The 19350-nt window shown below is 47.6% G+C and overlaps 1 protein-coding gene across 1 annotated transcript; it reads right to left on the bottom strand.

Annotated features, from left to right (window-relative positions):
• Nucleotides 1-18335, bottom strand: tmem62 (transmembrane protein 62). The gene is made up of 13 exons (XM_080013000.1): nucleotides 17846-18335; nucleotides 16569-16680; nucleotides 15661-15798; nucleotides 14653-14698; nucleotides 13140-13281; nucleotides 12005-12129; nucleotides 11461-11583; nucleotides 10655-10810; nucleotides 9909-10068; nucleotides 8290-8488; nucleotides 7972-8076; nucleotides 6946-7064; nucleotides 1-416 (listed from the first exon to the last, which is right to left on the bottom strand). The coding sequence occupies exons 1-13, from the start codon at nucleotides 18176-18178 to the stop codon at nucleotides 96-98; spliced, it is 2079 nt and encodes a 692-aa protein (XP_079869126.1). The 5' UTR covers nucleotides 18179-18335; the 3' UTR covers nucleotides 1-95.
• Between the last annotated feature and the right edge of the window lie 1015 nt (nucleotides 18336-19350).

Here is a 19350-nt window from a genome sequence, read left to right on the forward strand (position 1 = left end):
GTGGTGCTCTGGGGTGGGTGGAGGGCTGGTGGTCCGGCGGGGTGGAGGGGGCTGGAGAGGAGCGGTGCTCTGGGGTGGGCGGAGGGCTGGGTGCGTCAGGAGGCGGAGGCCACCTTGCTGTGGTGGGCGAGGCACGGCACGGGGCCCGTCCAGGCGCGGTGCACCAGCAGGAGGCCGAGCGCCAGGGCCCAGGTGCGCACGGGGGACAGCAGGAAGGCCACGGGGCCGTAGGTCTCCAGCAGGAAGTAGCAGGAGTAGGCCTGCCAGCCCAGCAGCAGCAGCATCAGCGCGTGCACCAGCAGCGGCCGCCAGCGGCAGCCCGGACGCAGGAGGTGCGAGCGGAAGGTGTTGCCGCGGCAACGCTGGTGCAGGCTCCAGCACAGGTAGCAGGTGAGAGGCATGTTGAAGAAGACCATCTGACGGGGGGGGGGGGGGGGGGGGGGGGGAGGGGTGGAGGGGAGAGTTTGGACTTGAAGCACAGGACTTTGATTTGGATACAAAGGGTCGTAATTCGATTCAATCTCTCTCCCCCTCCCTCCCTCTCTCTCTCTCTCTCTCTCTCTCTCTCTCTCTCTCTGAGTGATTGGAGGTGTGAGCGAGCGGAGCGTGTGAGCGTTTGGTAGAGTGAGTGGTTTTCTCTCTAACTTTTTCTATCAATTGTATGTTTATAATTATTTGTTGGTGACGGGTTTAGTTTTTTTGTTGGTTGTAGGGTGTGCGCACAGCGGGTGGGGGGTGGTGGTGGTGGTGGTGGTGCGGGTCCGCAACCATGTCGGACCTCACCAAGCTAACGAGGAAGCACGGCATTAAGTTGCCCGTGGCTTCCTCGGTCTCGGTGGAGGACTGCAGCCTGGCGGTGGGGAAGGCTGTCGGCTACAGCAGCGTTGTGTCCGCAGCGCGGATGAACAGCGCGGTGGTCATTTTCCTGGATGGCGTAGACAAGGTGAACGCGGTGGTGGCGAGCGGCGTTACGGTGAACAAAATGTTTGTTCCCGTCCTGCCTCTCTCCACACCGGCGAGGAGGGTGAATTTGGCGAATGTTCCGCCGTTTATTAAAGATGAGACCCTCACTAAGGAACTGGCGAGGCACGGGAAGGTGGTGTCGCCAGTTAAAAAAGTCCCGTCGGGGTGCAAGTCGCCGCTGCTCAAGCATGTGGTGTCGCACAGGAGACACGTCCTGATGGTGTTGAACAACAGGGATGCGGAGCTAAACGTAGCTTTTAAAATCAGGGCGGATGAGTTTGACTACGTGGTGTTTGTCAACACTGACACCACCAAGTGCTTTGGGTGCGGTGGGGAGGGACACCAGGTCAGGGCATGTCCAGGTAAGAAGGCAGGCGGCGAGACAGGTGAGGGGCAGAAGGGTGGACAGGACAAGGAGGGAGCACAGGAGGGGGCAGGTGAGGGTCAGAAAGGGGAAAAGCAGGCGAAGGTGGGGGCACAGGAGGGAGCAGGGGGGGGTCAGGAGGGGGGAAAACAGGCAAAGAAGGGGGCACAGGAGGAGGCGGGGGAGGGCCAGAAGGAAGGAGGGGAAAAGCAGGTGAAGGTGGGGGCACAGGGAGAGGCAGGTGAGGGCCAAATGGAGGCAGGGGAAAGACAGGTGGAGGTGGGGGCACAGGGGGAGACAGGTGGAGGGCGGAAAGGAAAGGAGAAGAAACAGGTGAAGGTGGGGGCACAGGAGGGGGCAGGCGAGGGGCAGGGGGAAAAAAAGGAGGGGGGGGAGGGGAATGTGGAGCCGCAGGAGGGAACGGGTGGAGGTAGACAGCGCAGCCAGGTGAGCGTGGAGACACGGGGGGAGGCAGGCGAGGGTCTGGAAAGAAGGCAGGTAAGGGCGGGAGGACAGGAGGGGAAGGAGGAGGGTCCGGAAGACAGGCAGGTGGGTGCGGGGGGACAGGAGGGGACTGGTGAGGGAAAGGAAGCTACGGAACAAAGTCAAAGGAGTGCAGGTGACGTAGCTAGGGAGGAGGAGGCACTGGAAGGAAGTGACTTTGAGATGGGGGATGAGGACGATCGGTTGAGAGTCCCCCGCCTCAAAAGAAAGTCCAACAAAATGGCAGGAGACTCTCAGGCGAAGAGAGGGACAGCAAGCCAGGGGAAGGCAAGTCAGGAGGTGGAGCAGGGAGGCTCGGAGTCAGAGTCCTGGATGGAGGAGGACTCTGCTGCAGACAGTGAGGGGCAGGTCTTTCTCGGCGTAAAGAAGAAAAAGGGCAAAAAAAGCTACAGTGTGGGCAAAATAAAAGCGTTTCTGCACAGGACGAAGAATGTGAAAGGGATTAAGGTGGAGGATTTTTTCTCAGACAAGGAGTTGCTGGCGAACGCGGCCCAGCAACAGATGAGGAGTAAGGGGAGAGGAGGGTTCACGGACCAGGAGGTGTACAGGTTAAAGAAAATAGTGCAGAAGATCAGGAAGGAGCTGAACAACGGAGAGGATGGGGAGGAGGTGGAGGTGGGCGCTGCTGTTCGGGCTGTTTCCCTTTTCCGTTGCAATGAGTGACTTTAACATCAGCACGCTGAACGCGAATGGGGCCAGAGACGCAGCTAAGAGGTCTCTGCTGTATGAGCTGATGGAGCAGAAGAGGCTGGATGTGCTGTTGGTGCAGGAGACCCACAGTGACTCTGGCAATGAGGCTGACTGGAAGAGGGAGTGGGGGGGGGAGGTGGTGCTAAGCCACAAGAGCACCACCAGCGGTGGGGTGGCTCTTCTCTTTTCTAAGAGCTTTGCCCCAGCATCCTTTGAGGTGGAGGAGGTGGTGGAGGGCAGACTGATGGTGGTGAGGGCAGCATTTGAGCATCATAAGTTTGTCTTTATAAATGTGTACGCTCCCACCACAGGACCACACAGAGTCACTTTTTTGCAAGTTTTAAATGGGGTTTTAAGCAAAGCTCGTACTGGGGAGTTTTTGTTTCTAGGAGGTGACTTTAACTGCACCGAGAACGACCTGTTAGACAGGAACCACTGTGAGCCTCACAGAGCATCGCAGAACGTGATGAGGCTGCTCTCAAGCGAGAACGAGCTAACGGACGTGTGGAGGAGAACCAACGGGGATGAAAGACAGTACACCTGGGTGCACTGCAGAGGCACCTCTTTATCGTTGGCCAGACTAGACCGGTTTTACTGTTTTAAGCACCATTTTAACATTTTTAAGGAATGTAGAATGGTGCCTGTTGGTTTTACCGATCACTCCCTGGTTGTTTGCCGTGTTTTTATCGCCAATGTAAAGCCCAAAAGCGCATATTGGCATTTTAACACCACCCTACTATGTGACTCCAACTTTAAAGATGCTTTTAGGTTTTTTTGGGAAGGTTTTAGAGACAGAAAGCAGGATTTTATTTCCTTAAGACTGTGGTGGGACTATGGGAAGAGGGAGATAGAGCAGCTCTGTCGGCAGTATACTCTCAATGTCACACGGGACATCACCAGATCTATGAGGGATCTGGAGACTGACATTGTGGAGTTACAGGGTGTAGTGGAACCCACTGGGAATCGAGATCACATTAAGGACCTCAAGTCTAAAAGAGCTGCTCTTGCAGACCTACTAGGCACCAAGGCGCAGGGGGCGCTGGTCCGCTCTCGCTTCCAGAGCGCAGCACTGATGGACGCACCATCTAGTTTCTTTTTTAGCCTGGAGAAGAGCAACGGGCAGAGCAGGTTTATCCACGCCCTGAGATCAGACACGGGACAGGAGCTCAGGAGGCCGGAGGAGATCCGGACGAGAGCCGTGGACTTTTACACAGAGCTGTACAGAAGTGAGTACGAGGAGCAAAAAGAACTGTTTTACTCCTTTTGTGGGAATTTGCCCAGGGTCCCGGAAGATGTCAGTGCGGTGCTGGGGGAACCTCTGACCCTGCAGGATCTTTCCACGGCCCTGCAGAGCATGAAGGGGGGTAAGGCCCCTGGCATCGACGGGATTCCTGCGGAGTTTTACAAAGAGTTCTGGGAGGAGTTACGGGAGGACCTTTTAATGGTTTTTAATGAAGTTTTTAAAGATAAGTTATTGCCAGTCAGCTGCAGGAGGGCAGTCATCACTCTCCTACCCAAGAAAGGAGACCTGCAGGAGATCAAGAACTGGCGTCCTGTGTCCCTTCTGTGCACGGACTATAAAATCCTGTCGAGGGCACTGGCCAACAGGCTGAGGGAGGTGATGGACCTGGTCGTCCATCAGGACCAAACTTACTGTGTGCCTGGTAGGTCCATTCTGGACAATGTGTCCCTAATTCGGGATATTTTGGACGTCTCTAGTTCTCTGGGCATTGAAACTGGGCTCATTTCGCTAGACCAGGAAAAGGCGTTTGACCGGGTTGAGCACCCTTACCTCTGGAAAACTCTGGAGGCTTTTGGCCTCAGCCCTGGTCTGATAGCCATGATCCAGGTTTTGTACCAGGACATCGAGAGTATACTGAAGATTAATGGAGGGCTGAGCGGCCCTTTTAAAGTGCGTAGAGGGGTGAGACAGGGCTGCCCCCTCTCAGGGATGTTGTACTCTCTGGCCATAGAACCATTGCTGTGTCAATTAAGGACGAACATCGAGGGTGTGTTTCTAAACGGTCTCGAGAGAAGCCACATTTTATCAGCTTATGCGGACGACGTCATTGTCTTAATAAAGAAACAGGATGAAATCAGCAAACTGGAGGGGATCGTCAGGGACTTTGGGCTGCTATCAGCAGCGAAAGTCAACTGGGGCAAAAGCGAAGCGCTGGCTGTGGGCGGATGGAGGGGGGGACTTTTAAAACTGCCAGGAGGCTTACGGTGGCGAAGGGATGGGTTTAAGTATCTGGGAGTGTTTTTAGGGAGCGAAAGTGTGGTGGGGAAGAATTGGGAAGGACTGCTAGGAAAGATACAGGGCAAGCTAAGAAAATGGAGGTGGGCACTGCCACAGCTGTCCTATAGGGGCAGGACGCTCATTATTAACAACCTGGTGGCCTCACAGCTGTGGCACAGAGTGGCCTGTGTCCAACCACCAGACCTGCTAGTTAGGAAGATACAGGCCGAGCTGATAGACTTCTTTTGGGGGCGGAATTTCCACTGGGTCAGGAAGGAAAGGGTCTTTCTGCCTAAAGAGGAAGGGGGGCACGGTGTGGTGGACATCAAAAGCAGAGTGGCAACTTTTAGGTTACAGTTTGTGCAGAAGTTGTTAACGGGGTACTTTAACGTTTGGAAGGACGTGGCGGGCTTGGTCTTAAAGAGGACTGGGAGGATGGGACTTGACCGATCGTTGTTTCTAATGGACACGAGTCTTCTAAACAAGTCGGGCTTACCCCGTTTTTATCAGGAGCTTTTTAAAGCATGGGGGTTATTTAAGAACAGGAAAAGGGAGGCCGCAGATTCCCTCCACTGGCTCCTGGAGGAGCCGGTGATCGGAGGAGCCAGGCTGGATGTGCAGGACGGGGCCACTCCAGGACTGAGGAGCATCCTGAGGGAGGCGGGGGTCCTGACCCTGAGGCAGGTGGTGGCGGCGGCGGGGAGCGACCTGCAGGACGGCGAGGCCATGGCGGAGCGGCTGGGGGTGAGGTCCACCAGGATCGTACACCTGGTGCTCAAGCGGTGGAGGGAGACGCTCACGGAGGAGGAGCTGGCCCTGCTGAAGGAGTACGGCGAAGGCGCGGAGGAGCCAAACTCGGAGGATCCCTTCCCGGAGATGACCCTGACCCCCAACCTGGAGGGGTCCTCCGGGAAGCTGCTGCACAGGGCACGTTATGCAGAACTGGACCTGCACACAGCCAGCGGGAAGGCTTTTTACAAAGAGTGTGTGGTTGTTTTAAATAGGAAGGGACTGGAGGGGCGGCAGGACACTGTCTGGAGGGGACGGCTCCAGATGGGGGGACAGGAGGAGCCGTGTTGGAGGAGCTTTTACAAAGCTCCCTCCAAGAAAAGGACGGGGGACCTCCAATGGAGGGTCCTACATGGAGCCATAGCTGTCAACAGCTTTGTTTCTGTTTTTAATCCCACGGTCGCAAATGAATGTCCATTCTGCAAACTGCCAGAGTCCGTGTTTCACTGTTTTGCAGAGTGCGACAGACTCTTAGAGCTTTTTAGTCTTTTAAAGGAAAGTTTTAAGCTCTTCAAGGAGGAGTGGTCCAGAAACTGTTTTATTTTTGGGGCTAGATACTACAGGGCCAACGCAGAGAAATGGCGACTGCTTAATTTTCTAGTAGGGGAAGCGAAGATGGCCATCTACCTCACGAGGAGGAACAAACTGAGGGGAAAGGAGAGTGTTTTAGGAAGAGTGTTTGTAGCGTTGGTCAGGGCCAGAGTCTTGATTGATTTTAACTTTCACAGACTGATGAAGAGTCTGGACGTCTTCATCAAACTGTGGTGTTTTAATGATGCCATCTGTTCCCTGGTGGAGGACGACCTGTGCTTCCAGTCTGTTTTTAACGTGTAGGACTCTGTTAGTGAACCAAGTGTGTTTGTTGTATTGTCTGTAACTGTGAACTAGAGAAAATGTTAAAATAAAGATGCTTTAAAAATCAAAAAATCTCTCTCTCTCTCTCTCTCTCTCTCTCTCTCTCTCTCTCTCTCTCTCTCTCTCTCTCTCTCTCTCTCTCTCTCTCTCTCTCTCTCTCTCTCTCTCTCTCTCTCTCTCTCTCTCTCTCTCTCTCTCTCTCTCTCTCTCTCTCTCTCTCTCAAGATTCTGAGGACCAAATTCAAGGATGTCTCAGGATATGATTCTAAATGGATATATTGACTTTTTATACATAATGATCGTCGCCAACCTGTCCATCAGTTCATCTGATGGATCAAATTCAGTCTGATACAGAAATGGAACTTTTCATTGAGTGTATGACTATGAAGGAATTTCATTTAAGATGAAAACATACAATATTATGAATGCCTTAAAACCCAGAATTCCTAAATCCCAATCATCCAGGGGGGCATCACTTACCCTGTTCTAGACCAGTGCAGATCTTTCAAATAAAAGCACCATAAAAACCACCTACTCCCACCTGAACAACTCCGACCACGTAGGTGAGGCTTCCCTCCAGGAAGTGTCCGTCGATGAACACCCCGAAGGCGAAGCAGGCGCCGCTGTGTCCGTCGATCAGCTCCCCCACGAACCACGGACCTGCGGGCGCACGGGTCGAAGGAAGGATGAAAAGCTTAGATAACAGGATAAACAACAGCTTAAATAACTATAATTACATCTAGAAATAATAACCCTGAATAACGGCTGCTTGTTATCCCACAGGCTGATCAGCTAATAGCTGCTTTGCACATTGGGTGTCTTCCAATATTCCCATTTTGGACACGAGATTCACACAAGATGGTTACGTGGCCATAGGGAAATTATCGCGAGCGCGACAGCGAATGGAAAGTCGGGGAAAAAGAGGAGACGGAGCGGCCTGTTTTCGATTGACATTTGTTTATCTTAGTCTCCTACTTGTATGAAACAAAAAACGTAAACGCTCGGTCCCAGTGGGAGCGGTTCCCAGTGGGAGCGGTTCCCAGTGGGAGCGGTTCCATAGAAGCGGTTCCACTGGGAGCTGTCATGCAGCAGTCGCCGAGACTTATGTTTACTCTACGTGACGTCACAGACGAGAACCCGATATCTGCTCTTTAACCTGTGTGGGTAGATGTGTTGTACATATGTGTCGTTACTTATCTCATTTTAATCTGCATCTCTTTTCTCCACTGCGGTTTTTGTTTTTTTTTGTTTTGCTGTTGTAACGCCCGAATCGCCCTCCGGGGATTTTTTTTAAACACAATCTCATCTTTTATCATCTTAAGAAACGGTACAAAACAAACAACAGCAAAGAAAACGATCAACTTCTTACACCTCACGGGAGAGCGCAACGGAGAAAGCGTCATTAGGCACGGCGCCTGTTTCGTTCCATAAGGAAACGGAGTAAAATAAAAAAATAAATAAAAAGCAACCGGCCGCTGCGGGGCTATTTTAGATGAGGGGGCTGTTCATAAAACATCCGGGGCTGCCCCGGACACCCACCCCTGGCGACGCCACTGGCCCCACCCACCTAAGGCGGTGCACAGGTTGAACAGCAGCAGGGAGTAGTAGAAGGTGTCCATCTTGCTGACCAGGTGGAGGGACAGGTACGCCTGGGAGGAGAACTCTGTGGACGCTGCAGAGGAACAACAGCAACACACGGATGGAGAGAGTGTGGACGTGAATGAGTGGAAAGAGAATTCTACTCCGGGTCTCGTTATTACAACTCTTGTATCGTAGTGGCGACGTCATTTCCATCGGGTTGAAACGCTGAAAAGGCCTCGTCTGAGCATAACCGTGACACACAATCAGGTTGGTATATTGGTCCTTGACGTGACCTTCCCCCCACCTCTGCCGTTGGGGAGGCGCAGGAACCTGAAGAGCAGCAGCGTGAGGACGTTGAGCAGCATCATGGCGGCGAAGGCCACGCGGCCCAGGATGTAGTGGTCCGTGAGGAGGATGAAGGACTGGGCGAAGCCGAAGCTGGGAGTCAGGTCGTCCTCCAGGGTGAACTGCTGCTCCCGCACCGCCGAGCGCCCCGCCGCGTCCTGAAGGAGGAACAAAATGCAGATGGATCCTCGTCCGGGACACCGTCCGCATTTGGCGGACTCAGCGAAGAGTCGCAGAATTCTATTCCAAACGGCAATGTCAAACATTCGGGTTTATCACCTATCACAAAGTTTGTCTTCTTCTGAGCGATTGCTTGGTTTTTTTTCTTGTTCGCGTGAGGTGGTGGTGGGGACGTTGTATGTTTTTTGTATTATGGGTTTTGGGTTTGGTCACTTATAACCCTTTCCCACTGCACCAAAAACTCAGTCACACCCGCTAACGTCCGATCTGTCACTAGTGGGAAAGGTTACACCCGGGTCTCAGTCCCAGGTCAAATGACCCTGCAATAGACCTGGGTTTTAACGGCTCCACCCGATCTGCTCTGATGTGAACAGGGCACCCGGGGGGACCCGCTCATTTTGGCCCCTTTACCTGCGCGATGCGACGCGCGTCGAAGTTCTGTAGACTGGTGCATAATATCCGGCAGGAATATCCGCGTATCATTCCATCATGAAATGTTGTGAGTGTGGGGATCACACCGCGGGGAGCACGGCAGAGCGCCCCCACGCTCCCCGCCGGGCCCCCCCAGTCACTCCAGTATCGGCCCAAGCCGCTCCCTAAAGCATGGAGTATCCATGTGAGGGCGCACAAGGATACTCCATTCTGCCGGTGCTCCACGCTGCTTCCACTGTCGTGTTGGGTCGTTCATTAACGATCAGATTCTTTTGAACGGCTCAAAATACTTTTCTTTCCAAGTTTTAGTTTTATCTCATTGTTCGTTTAGTTGCTGTCTCCTCTGATGTTTTGTTCCCAATCACACCATGACACGCCCCTTTTCCGACGTGTCCGTGACGTAGAACGTGACGCACCAGAATAAAAACTGCATTTCTCCTGGCAACGGGGAAAGGTGTCAATCCCCTATTTTTTTAGCGGGTTGACCTGGGTTTAAAAAAAAAAAAAAAAAAAAAGCCTGCTAATTTTGGTGTGAAATCATTTTTTTTATTCTTTTGGTGTAGAATTGAAGGCTGCAATGACATCTTCTACCAGCAGAGGTCAGTGTTGAGCAGCCGTTGCGCAACATTTCCCACCAATTGTTTCCGTCTTAAAATTTTTGAAGTTTTGAATTTGCCATCCCTACAGTTTACTGACCACAACTAGCTGCACTGCTCTATCTATTCGCTGTGACTGCCTTTTCACTTTTTCAACCTGCACTTTTGCTGGGAAATGCAGACACTGCCACCAAGAATGGAAACAGCATGTAGAAGGGCACATGCACAACGCAAATAAACTGAATGGCTGTCTCTGATAAAGTGCCAGCTAAATAAAATATCAAATATGGGATTTTTCTTATTATTTTTATTTTTTACATAGTTATGTTACGGATTACCACTTTATCGTTGTCAAAGCGTGTCCACCTACCTCCACCTTCACTGTGATAGTGTGGAGCCCGCTGAGGTAGAGAGAGGGGTCCCAGAGCAACACGTAGAGCGGGCCCCCGGCCGAGCGGCCCGTCCCCAGTGGCTCCCCGTCCACGCTCACATGCACGGCCGTGACCGGGGCCTCGGAGAAGGCCAGGACTCTGCGGGACGCCCCCCCAAATATTCACAAGGTTAGAAGCTGCGCAGGGCTCCTTTCCTCTTCCTGTCATGTGTTCTTTTTGTGAAAAAAGAACACACGTTGAACGCCCTTGAAACAGACTGATTTCAAGAAGAATCACATCTTCTTGAAATCAATCTGTTTCAAGGGCGTTTTATAGATACACACACACTTGAATCAAAATTACGAGGCTGCTTATTGGCTTTTTTTTTTTTTTTTACTTTGAGCAAATGGTTCATGGCCTGACAGATGACAAAACATAGCCAGAAAGAAATGGAAAATAAAAACATTTAATTGAATTTAAAAAATGTAAAAGAAAAAAAAAACAAAAAACAGGCTAACATATGAGAAAATAATAATAAAAAAAATGTTCTCCATGTTTTATTTTGTTTATAAATGAAAACAGAAGATGAGAGATGCGTCGCAAGTCTTGAGAAAAGCCGCTGCGAGGTCAAGCATTTTTGGTCGCAACAATCCCAAACAAAGCCCCCGGGGGGACCGTAAGACGGCAGACGGCGCGGTGGGGTTTTTTGGGGGGGTTTAATGGTCGACACACACAGAGGGGACACCTGATGTGTGTAGATCTGTGGATGCGGCCCAGCGGCTCCCGGCCCGGGTGCAGGTACTGCGCCTCCTTGGGGTTGGTGATGAGAACTGCGGGCCAGCGCTGGAACGTCAGGTCGGAGAAGCTCAGCAGGTCGTGGTCGAAGGCCAGAACTCTGTACCTGGAAGGAACCAACAAAAAATGAAAAAAATGTAATAAAATAAAAAACAAGTCAGCTCTGAGGTTGAAACAAATAATAAATATAATAAATAAATAGACAAACAGAAATAATAATTTGAAGTCATCCGCGTGCCTTCACTGTGGGTTTAAAATATATAAAAATACACTCACGTCATTTACATTACGTCATCACTCAAGACGCTTTTGTCCAAAGCGACTTACAATAAGTACATTTTGTCACAGCCAACAACCAACTGTGTGTCACAGTCACAGTGAAACCTTCTCTAGGAATAATCAGCACAAGTAGAGTAAGAGAATTATTTATTACAATTTTTATAGGAAAGTAAGACAGACATAATAGTAGACAAAATGCAAGGCCAACTGAGACACAGACAGATCCGATATAATAAATGAAAAAGATGATAAAGTATGATGTCATAAATATGGTCAAGTAAAAATGTGGCATAACAGAAAGAAAATAATGAAAAAGAGCAAGAATAATTACAACCACAAAATAAGCCGACCAGAGGAGAAAATATGTCCAGAAAGGAGGAGAATGAATGATAATATAAATAAAAAAATGAAAATAACAAAATAAAAAAACAGCCAGAAAGAAGAGGCCACACGTCAGTGGTGGTAGTCCTGCTGTACCTGCGGTTGTCCATCCAGTCGCCGAGCTCCAGCTCCAGCGTCCCCTGCTGGTGTCGGCTGTGCAGGACGGGCATCAACCCCCCCAGGGTGTGAAGGTGACCACACAGGTAGGCCAAAGCACCGCTATGGACGGACACACGCACACGCACACACACACGCACACACACACGCGCACACACACACACACACACACGCACACACACACACACACACACACACACTTTCAGCTATGACGATGAAAAAATAATTATATTATATAAAATAATTATATAATTATATTTCATTATTATTATTTTTGGTAATCACCTCATATCAGAGATTTAGTTTAAAGGCCCTGTTATATTGTTCAGATCTTCTTAGACGGATACAGTTAAAATGTCTTCTACAACCATCAGCATACATGTTAATTGACTTGTTTCGTCTGTCTAATATTTATTTTCGAGGTGGCTGGTCGCTCGCCCACTCCCCCCCCATCCGGGGCGACACAGGGCTGGTTTAGAAACGGCTCAAAACATGAGAGTCGCTCGCCCTCGTGTTCCTCTACCTCATCACCTCCCTGACCCCCGGCGGAGGCGAGATGACGGTGGAGGTGGTGTAATGGCCGAACCACACCGACTGGTTGCTGCTGCGGCTCTCCTCCCTGAACGTCTCCAGCAGCTCCATCTGACTCTGGGCGGCATTCGGACAGGAAGAGAGGTTATCAACTCAGGAAGTAGCATCAGGGCGACTGTTCACAGAGCAAAGGGAGGACGATAGAATTCAGTTTTATTGTTCCTTGTCTTACATGGTCTACGGTCATAGCATAGACACTGAGCATAGACAGATCTGAAAATGGCACTTTAGTGTGACGAGAGGTTGGAAAAACACTGCTCTAACTTGTCAGTGAGAAGAATATAGAATAAATTACCCCAAATGAACACAAGGTGTGTAATTGACTTTGCATTACCATGTTGTTTGTTGCCTCAGATGCTAATATAGTGTAAAATTATGGAGATTCTAATATGTAATAACTTAGTTAATACATAGCAATAATTCATAATTATATTTAGAGATTCAGAGAATTCACACACTGGTCGTAGTGAGAATTGATTCCCTCTAAGCTCCCACACACACACACACACACACACACACACACACACACACACACACACACACACACACACACACACACACACACACACACACACACACACACACACACACACACACACACACACCTAATATTATAGAATCGCATTTGTACATTCTGTATATTTTTATATTCTATATTTTTGGGCTATTTGTGTATATTTGGACATTTAATTTTGACTTTTCTTTTATTTTAATATTATTTATTAGTACTTATATTTTATTATTGTTTTTTAGTTTTTTAGCAATTTAGCTTTGCCTTTTCCAATGCTAATCAACATCCTGTCCTGTATGTGAGAATGGTTTATATAGAATACATCACTGAGATGGACTTTCCCCTACATTTGAGTCATGTCTGGGTTTTTTTTGTGTTCTGTTCACATTGTGTTTGCTTTTCTGTTTTATTTCGTATTTTTCGTTTGTTCGTTCTTTTTGTGATGTCTGTCCTCTGTTATTTTCTGTACAAACCCCCCCCCCCCAAAAAAAAACAGAATCGTCTCTAGTAACACTTTAAGTGGTCCCTCTGATGAGTGGAATCTTCCTTTTCTCACCTGGTTGAGGATGCCAAAGAAGTTGTACGGCCTCTTGGGTCCCGGTGTGAGCGTGGCGTCGGCGCAGATGAACGAGTAGTTTCCAAACGGAGTCCTGTGGACGTAGTGGAAGGATCCCACCTTCTGGTTCGCAGAGTACTTCCTGCAAGACACACATGCTCATAAACACATGATAATAATGGCTCACTGTTTATTTCAGAAGTTCTTGTATAGGACATTATATTTAGCACATTATATTTCACCTTTTATTTTATTTTTGGTCATTTACATTTTTTAATCCATAATCTCTTATTTCTTATGTTTTTTCCCCCGTTATTTGTAGGTTATATTGGATGTTTATCATTATGTTAATGTTTATTACCATATTTTTATTGCGAACATTTAACTATTAGGATTATTAGATATCTTTCCAATTTTTTTCATATATTGCTATTTTCTTTTTTTTCCCCATTGCTTTATTATTAATTTGTTAGTGTTTTGATGTGAGCTGTTGAGGCAATGCAGTTTCCCTCCGGGGATGAATAAAGTATCTATCAATCCATGTAATAGGGCCGGGAGATAAATACATCAATAATAAATGACATTAATAAATTAGAACCAGCTTTCTTGTCTGTTTTATCTCTCAAATCGATTGCATTGTTGTATATTGCAGCAGCACTTTTACAAATGTGTCTTCATTTTAATATTAGAATATTGATTTGGAAATTTTTTACGTCATGAATAATCAAAGACCACAGCGGCAGATTTGTACGAATGCGATATCAAATTTAAGGCCCCCCTCCCTACAAATGGTGGAATATAGTTTAAAATGGTCAACTCTGTGGGGTGTTCAAATGGAAGAGATAAAAGAGAAACAAACAAGAGGGAAAAATAAAATCAAACCAACGTGATGAACATTCCAGGGACAGATCATCAATCGGCAGCACAACAATAAAGCATTGTTAACGCCAGAACCCAGGAGAGTCGGAGCGGCCATATTGCCGGTGCTTCCATTTTGGTTCCTTCAGATGATTTGGCTTACCGTCAACAACCAGCCCAGTCACTAAGCGTCTTTCACAGACAGGAGAAAAAAACGCCACAAAATCCCTGAATCGTAGCATTATTGTAGCATTTCAAGGACTTTATGAAGGGAAAGTAGAAATAAAAAATGTGTCATACGCATATGAACGTCGTTTATAGTAAACACGGTAGAGCCGTCACGTTCATTTTTTTTTACTTTCAATGCTTATTCACACAAGCTTACAGGAGCAGAAAGGTGCACACTCGTGAAAAAAAAATTACATTTTTACTGCATTATTTTCAATTATTTTTAATATTTTATTTTATTCATTTAGTTATTATTTTATCCATCTATATGGCACTGTGGTCCCGCACTGATCTTTGGCTCCCCCTAAAGGTGGGACCCCAACCTTAGTTTGAGAACCACCGGTGGAGACGTCGACTCCACATGACTACGCAGTAAATTAAATTCCACTCATCGCACCGACTACGATCACAGCCGCTCGATACTGACCTGTAGTAGTTGTTGACGCTGTCTAATGAGATGATGTTGAAGGCGTCTGTGGAACGAAAAAAGGAAAGAGCGAAATGATTCAAGCCGCGTGTTCTAGTGTCTGAAGACTGACAGCGCGGCTCAGACACAGAGGACCTCTTACTGGGAGGACCGACGTAGCGGGGTGGTTTCGCAGACAGACAGGCTTTAATCTAAATCGGGACTATGATAATCCTACTTTAACTGTTCCAGAATTTAAAAAAAACTCCTTACTGAGACGTTGCTAAATTTAAGATGAACTAGTTCTGGACCAGGAAGTTCTAGACTAATGTGATACCTAGTCAGCTCCTTCTGTCTGGTCTTCCAGATCAACCTGGTCCACCTGGAGGCCATGCCCATCAATCCAAAGATTTAATTTAAGATTCACTTAGACCAATAGATGACCTCTAATCTTCCTTCTTGAAATCAGATTTTTTTTTTTAAACCAAGAGCGGGAAAGAACAAGACTGAGAAAGGCCAATTTACTTAGTCCAGATTAAAATTGTGATTTAGTCTCAGATTAGGCCTAATATGCGCCCGAGAAAACCACCATTGAATCCTGGGATATTAATTGCACAGCACCAAATGTATCGATCAAAGCGGCGTCTTTACCCAGAGCGCCCTGACACACTGATGAAGTAGAGGACACGTGTTCAACCGAATGGGATCGACGACAGTGAGAATACTGACAGACGAAAAAAAACCCAACCCGGCGACGACGACGACAACAAAACAAAACTCACAGATCCAACACAATGGATTTTTCCCTGACAAATTATTTTGTGGGGATATCTTGTTTCAAATGGACCCGCTTCTGATCTAATAACGGAGCGGGCATGGGGAGTGGTTGAGTAGGGTAAGGTTGAACTTCCTGCTCCACGGCTTGTGGATTTGTTTCCACACTCTTGCTCAATCCCTGATGGTGAATTGGGAGGGTTCCACTGGGGGAAAGGGTTGATGATAAAAAAAAACTGCTCTGGTTATAGTCACCATGGTTTCCTCGGATGTCGATCCACCGCGTGCGCTCCATCACGCGGGAGCGCTTCAGGATGTTGTGGTAGGCCTGCCACTCCACCTCGTGCTGCAGGGAGCCCACCTTGCTCTCTGTCTTAGCATCGGTCAAATCTCCTGCAATACAGAGGGGAAAAGGGAATGTTGACCAGTGGGACAAGATGGATAGTTCAAATTGATGAATGGATGGATGGATGGATACATATAGGCAATAATAATAATAAAGCAATGGAATAAAAATATTAAAATAAAGAAAATGGCAATATATGGAAAACCATGTTAACTGTCCACAATAAAATATTTATCACAATATACACGAAACGTAATAATTAATAACAAATATTACCTAAATAATAACAGAAAAACAAAAAAGTGGTCCTATATGATAGATAGATAGATAGATATATAGATAGATAGATAGATAGATAGATAGATAGATAGATAGATAGATAGATAGAAATAGCCAATAATATTAAAGCAATGGAATAAAATATATAAAATAAGTAAATGGAAATATATCGAAAAACATGTTAACTGTCAACGGTTAATGGTACACAATAAAAAAATGGCAATATACACTAAACCTAATGATAAAAAACAAATAAAAAATAACAGAAAAAAAACTGAAAAAAATTCATGACCCAAAAGATAAACTGTAAAAGATAGATAGATAGATAGATAGATAGATAGATAGATAGATAGATAGATAGATAGAAAAAATACGTATATAAAAATGGCAGTATATGGAAAAATGTGAAAATATACCATAAAACCAAACAGTTAAATGTATGCAATAAAAAGATCAGCTTGCACACATGGGTGGTTGGATGAGGTGAAATGTCCAATCATAATTTCCCAATTCACCAAACCAGGAGGAGTTTATCTACCTGTTGCGAGCACCAGAGCCGGTTTGATCACTTCAATGGTGTCGGTGCAGAACTTCTCGAAATCTGGAATGCGTCTGGGATCGTGAAACCGACTTATATGGATGTCAGATACCTGTAATCAGAGAAGATAAGATTAAGATTGATATAAGATAAGATGCGGCTTTATTAATTGCCGGAGGAAAATCAAATTTACAGCAAAAAAATAAATATATAAATTAAAATCAGATAAGAAATAACATCTATCACACGAGTTAACATGGAGTTAGTGCCCGATACGGCAGGTGGCAGATAGTCTACAGGACAAGTTACAGTATTGCAGCATTGATAAATAAAAGCAGAATACAGTAGGAAGGAACAGTAGTCAAAAAAAAGTAAAAGCAGTTAAAATGGCATGTGGTTAAAAAACTACAGCAGAGATAGCAGCAGCCCATAATACAATAGCAGTATTAATCAGGGTAACAGTACTAATGATCTTAATATACCAGCGGCCCTAGAAGCAACAACGGTGTTAAGATTAGGCCGGACTAATGATAAAAACAGGGTTAAAGACACCGATTGCCACATCAGCAGCGGTTCTACTGTTATAAATCCCAGCAACTGGGCGACGCTGACGGATTGGAGGTTATTATCTGAGCCACGTTTTCACCACAAGCACCTCTCGCCCTTTTATGACCCCGGCTCCATGGCTCCCAGATGACTGACCCTGCACCGCACTCAGGTACAATCGGTACAATACTCACACGGCTTTCATCCCATTCGAAAAGCATGGAGGAAAATATCTATACTTTTTACGCTACTACAGTTTTAACACAAACACAAAAAAATAAAAAAATTAAAAAAAATTATATCAAAATCAAGGTGGGTGGATTTATTTCCACCCACCCAGTCATTCACAAATATAAATCCTGACACAAGGGTGTCAGGATTTATATTTGTGAATGACTGACACCACCTATAATATAACAATATTATAAACCCTTATAATAATATTATTAAACCTACAGTAATATAATAATATTTTAATTAGCATCTGTAGAAAAAAAACCCTACAATGGACACTTTACACAGAATTAAAGGCTGTTTTATAGGGAACTGGATATGAAAAGTACCTTTACTTCTAATACTCTACTACTTATATCATTTTACTTAAGTGTAAATGACAATGTGATCCTTCCATTTTTACCAGCAGCAGATATTCTACTAAAGCCACGTTAATGTGTATTTTATGTATTTTATTCATTAGATTCATCAGGCAAGCCCTCCAGCTCCCACCTCACCTGTATGAACCAGAATATATTCTCCAGCTCTCCGCCGGGGAACGGTGGAACAGCCCCCCGGGACGGCTCTCCGTGGCCGGCGGCGGGGCTCTGGACGCTCCGCTTGGGGTGCCAGGCCGTGTCGTAGCTCTCCAGCACCCAGGAGGCGATGCCCGCCAGCGCCAAGCCGAGGAGCAGCAGCGCCCCGAACAGCCTCAGCATCCTCCTCCTGCGGTGGGGACTGAGCCCGGCCAGAGGAGCTGGCTCACCGGTGGTGGTGGTGGCGGTGGCGGTGGCGGCGCTACGGACTAGAGGGGGGCTGGGGACGCTGGCGACGCCGAGGACGCTCAACATCAACCGGGGCGGGAGGGGGGTGGTCGAGCTGGCCGCCCGGCTACATGACTAGGGACGGAGGCTCAGACCGCCGCCGCTGCTGCTTCCATCGCGGCCCAGACGGACGCATCGAAGGGCGGTCTTCATTCACCGACCGGTCCGCTCGGTGCCCGTCGGTGTCGCGGAGGCTGGAGAGGAGGTTGCCCGCGTAGCCGCTAGCCCGCTAGCCCGCTAGCCTCCACACACACTGGCCGCCGGTTGTCCGCGGATACGTCATCGGTGCGTGCGTCATCCCGGAAGTGTGTGCGGCGACGGGTCCGTCCCACCGACAAAAGCCGAGTGCTGCGTTCCCGTGCGGCTCGGAAATCGGTCACTCCGACGGCGCGGTCCCCATTTCGCCGCTCGCGAGCTAAACGTGTGTAAACGTGTCGTGTCCGGGCACGTGGACGTGTGTTTTTGTTTGTCGAGGTTGTGCCTTCAACGAGCTGCAACACGTATGTTAATGTGACATAAAACTGCAGAGCAGTTCAGTGTAGTAAGTGCTTTGTAGTAAAATAATTAAATCACCACCCTTAGTATATAGTTATAATTCATATTAAAACGTATACCCTATAACAGTGTTTCTCAAATGGGGATACTCTTATCCCTAGGAGTACTTTTGGGTTCTGCAGGGGGTACTCTGAATATTATTTTAAAAAAAGTGTTAAAAAATATTCGTTTTATATAATGTAAAAAAAACCCCACATATGATGCATATGATTTTCTTATTTTTTCTCCCATTTAACCCATCCTGGCTTGTCCTTCCTAGGGGGGTGGGCACCCAGGAGCAGTGGGCAGCAGTCGTTGAAGCGCCTGGGGATCTGGTGAAGAGTGTCCATCGCCGGTCAGACGATGATGTGTGCATGTTTTTGGTGGGGGTCCTTACTGACGTTAGGTGGAGGAAACCCCATGTGAGCACGGGGAGTAACATGCAAACTCCACACAGAAAGGCTCCGGGCGGGTTATCTCCCAAATAGGAGCCTTTCTGTGTGGAGTTTGCATGACCCCCCCAACAAAAACATGCACACATCATGGTCTGACCAGCGATGGACACTCGTCACCAGGTCCCCGGGCGCGTCGACGAATGCGGCCCACTGCTCCTGGCTGCGCCCCCGGAGGAAGGACAAGCCAGGATGGGTTAAATGCAGAGGCCT

This window comes from Zeus faber (assembly GCF_960531495.2).
Source record: "Zeus faber genome assembly, chromosome: 13".
NCBI classification, from domain to species: Eukaryota; Metazoa; Chordata; class Actinopteri; order Zeiformes; family Zeidae; genus Zeus; species Zeus faber.